The sequence below is a fragment of the Arachis ipaensis genome, chromosome B05 (assembly GCF_000816755.2).
Source record: "Arachis ipaensis cultivar K30076 chromosome B05, Araip1.1, whole genome shotgun sequence".
NCBI lineage: Eukaryota > Viridiplantae > Streptophyta > Magnoliopsida > Fabales > Fabaceae > Arachis > Arachis ipaensis.
Window position 1 is genome coordinate 26,554,391 of NC_029789.2, and position 3,715 is coordinate 26,558,105.

General features: G+C 32.7%; 1 protein-coding gene across 2 annotated transcripts; it reads right to left on the reverse strand.

Annotated features, from left to right (window-relative positions):
• On the reverse strand, positions 360 to 3,624 carry LOC107643523 (protein ALTERED XYLOGLUCAN 4). Of its 2 annotated transcripts, XM_021123447.1 has the most exons (3): positions 3,268 to 3,624; positions 3,009 to 3,210; positions 360 to 1,652 (listed from the first exon to the last, which is right to left on the reverse strand). In XM_021123447.1, the coding sequence occupies exons 1-3, from the start codon at positions 3,472 to 3,474 to the stop codon at positions 565 to 567; spliced, it is 1,497 nt and encodes a 498-aa protein (XP_020979106.1). In that variant the 5' UTR covers positions 3,475 to 3,624; the 3' UTR covers positions 360 to 564. The 2 variants fall into 2 exon arrangements, with proteins under 2 accessions (XP_020979106.1, XP_016202685.1); XM_016347199.2 differs by having other exon boundaries at positions 3,009 to 3,624.

Here is a 3,715-nt window from a genome sequence, read left to right on the forward strand (position 1 = left end):
TCCGGTTTGCTTCAGTTGAGTGGGTTGGGATGGTCCACATTCCTGGATGGGTCGAGTCTTTGTAGAACTAAGCCCATGACAAAAAAAAAGCATTAGAATAGAAATAAAAAATACTATTTTAAGAACAATTGTTAGTTTATTAATTGTAATTAGGATTTTTTTTTTCTTTTCACAATTTTGAGGGTAAGGTTGTCGTTAAGAAAAAAAATAATATAATGAATAAAAATAGACCCAGTCCCTTGATGGAATGTATTAGCTGTATTACTTTTGGATTATTTATTGTTAGCTTTGCTGAATTTTATATAAATCCTTACCCAAAATCTTTCTAAGAAAAAGCTCAAATAAAAATACAACCATTGTACACGTATTGACCTTAAAGCAACTGCAATATCAAACACAGTCAATATAATGAAACATAATCAACACTTAATCATTTGATTGAAATTGTTGCATCCTTCTAATGCAACATTATTCACAACCCAATAATGGCGGAAAGAATAAATTGTGACAAATGTATTTACATTTTTTTTCTTCTTGAATAGAAGAATATCTGATTGTTCTTCATCAGTCCCTGGCTTTACCCCAATTCTTTATCATCTCTAGAAGAATCTCATTCCATGTATCAATAGGACCAGGCAAACACCAATGAACACAATCATTTTGAACACGTTTGGGAACCCCATTAGCAAATGGAAAAGGGACCATATAAGCTCCTGGATGGCCATCTGCTCTCAACAATGATAACTTGGTCACATCCATTGCCTCTATCCTAAACCCTCCAAATTCTTTGCCTTTTTCCTTGGCAATTTCCACTTCTTGCATATCAATCTTTCTAATGGCAGCATTCATTCCTCTAAACTTCTTCCTTCCAAGCTTCATGTAAGGCCTCCTTCTTGCACAAGTACCTCCTTTATCCCAACCACCTTCCTCAAAATGAGAAGGAGAATATGTTCTCACAATTACATCCACTTTATCCCCCTTTGATGCTTTTCTCTCTATTATGGTATTAATAGCGAGCCTCAAAGCCTTTCTTATTGGGCCATACATGTCCATTTTTGTTGTGCAATTAGGATGTTGAAAATTTAGACAACCCACAATTGAACCACCCTCATAGTAAATTGAAGGAATATCAAACCAATGACCTAATGAAAGAACAATCAAATCCATTTTATCTAAATGCTCCGCCCACTTCTCATTAACACGGTCCAAATGCATTTTGTTATGGTAATTGGGCTCAGTTATCACTCTTTGCACACCTTCCACAAGAAATGGGGACCAATAGAAGGAAAAATGTACATTATGGGAAGGAAAGTGCCATTTGTTGAAAGCAATAGGGTTAGGAATTGAGGCAGTGGATAGCATGCAAATAAGAGAGTCAAATTGGTTCCTAGAAACTGAGTCTCCAATAAAAGCTATGTGCTTGTTGGAAACATGTTGGAGAAAAGTGTTTGGTCCAAACTTTGGAAGACTGCATTTATTTGGTTTCCATCTCCAATAGAGATATTCTGAGTCAGGCCTTCCATTGGCTTTGCAATTTCGGTTCTCTTTGATCAAAGGACATGAGGTGCTATTATACATAGGACCTTTTCTATAAGGGACCCATTTTCCATTCGTGTAGTCACATGATCGGATCTTATAAGCAGTTGCCATTTCTACAACAAAGGAACAATTAATAATTAGTCACTCAATTATAGATAGACCCGAACCGGCCGGCCAAACTGAAAATCGTTTGACTATGCCGTTCGATTGATAAGCCAATTGATTATGAACAGTCGTTCGAAAACTAGCTAAATTTTAATGGACTGTTCAAATTTATGACAAAAATTACTTTTTTATATATAATACATTATTTTTATTTTTAATATTATACCATAATATATTTAATGATACGAAAAATTATTAATATTTTTATTTTTTAGAAGTTATTAAGAATCATTCTGGTTTTATTGCCCAACAGTAAGGTAAAGTTTGGTTGTTCTCCCTAGAATCAAGTATGGATTTTAGAATTGATTAAGAAAAACTTTTTATTTTTATTTTAAAAGCTTCTTGTCGAAATTACTTTTAGAGGAACTGCTAATACAAATCGTGTTATTTCCAAATCAGTTCTAACTTCTAACTAAATCAATTTTGCATAATATATATAATTAATTCTATCTAAAAGCCACCTATGTATATATAACTAAAGTATAATTAAACATACAAAAAAAAAAAACTTTAAGAGGAACTGTTAATACAAATCGTGTTATTTCCAAATCAGTTCTAACTTCTAACTAAATCAAATTTGCATAATATATATAATTAGTTCTACCTAAAAGCGACCTATATATATATATATATAATTAAAGTATAACTAAACATACAAAAAAAATTGTTGAAAAGTAGCTAGAGAAAGCATACCAATAAATTAAGGCAATATATTTAGTCTTAAAAATAAGATATTCAAAAAACTTGTATGTGCTTGTAGAATATATAAGATTTAATTTTTGCTTTGTTAGTTCTATCCAGTCATTAATATATTTTAACATCTCAAATTTATTAGAAACTAGCGACTTACCAGGCTGTTAAGTCTTTGTCTATTATTTTTTTATGTTCTTATTTACCTAATTATAGAATTGATAATCAATAATCTGAAAAGAAAAAAGACAGATAATAAATTATTAAAAGAAGCTTCCATAAAACCATCTTATATTGACCATGCAAACAATAAATAATTTTTAATAAATACAGTGAAAAAGTTTCATCACACTATCATGTATAGAAAAGTTAAAAATTAAACTGTTCAAATAAGGCATATATAACATCTTGCTCCTAAGAAGCACAATATATATATATATATATGAGCAGTGTTAGGGCAGCAAATTTTATAATTTGTAGTTATTAATTAATTATTAATAGTATTTTTAATAGTGTAAAATTATTCATTTTTTTATACTGATTAAATGCTAGCGAAATTTTAATAAAAGTGCTAGCCCCTTATATCCTAAAAATATGCATGCATGCACATGTACCTGTAATAGTGGTAATAAGAGGAGGAGGAGGAGGAGGAGTAGGAGAAGAAGAAGATGGTGGCAGTAGCGGTGGTGGTGCTGACGGAGGAGGAAAAGAAAGAGGTGGTGAAAAAGTAGAAAGAGAATGAGAAAGAGGAGGAGACAATGGATATAGCGGAGGAGAAAGAGGCGGCGGTGGCAATAGAAGAGGAGGAGGAGGAAGAAAAGGAGACAATGGATATAGTGGAGGAGAAGGAGGAGGCGGTGGCGGCAGTAAAAGGGGAGGGGAGGCAATAGCACTAGAAATTGAATAGTGAAGAGGATGATGAGTTTGTGGAGATGGTGTAAAGTATAGATAAAAGCAAAGGAAAACCATCGGAAAAAGAGACATGGGTGATGTAACCACATAGAGAGTGCATGGAATAACTCTCTTTGTGAGGAACATCGATGAATAATGATAATTCAAAGAAGGGTTTATGCTTCTCATTTTCTTCACTACTACTCACTCCTAGTTTCTTTCAGCTAATAAGAAGATTCAAGAGATATATGTCGGCAGTTAAGAAGAGAGAAAGACACAAATTCATTGCTGGGTTATCCATCTCAGCCTTAAACTTATTTGCAAACACATGGTATAGGAATCTCCATCATCTCGCTCTCTATTGTTTCTTGTCTTTTGGTCAAAACTACAACCATGGGTTTCTATCATATATTGATTATATTTTGAGTGA

Bases quoted from the DNA above. Each gene is read 5' to 3' on its own strand.
- LOC107643523 (XM_016347199.2), bottom strand. From the start codon at position 3,474: ATGAGAAGCATAAACCCTTCTTTGAATTATCATTATTCATCGATGTTC. The intron at 1,653-3,008 runs GTACATGTGCAT...CCTTTGTTGTAG, and splicing joins TCTTATTACCACTATTACAG to AAATGGCAACTGCTTATAAG.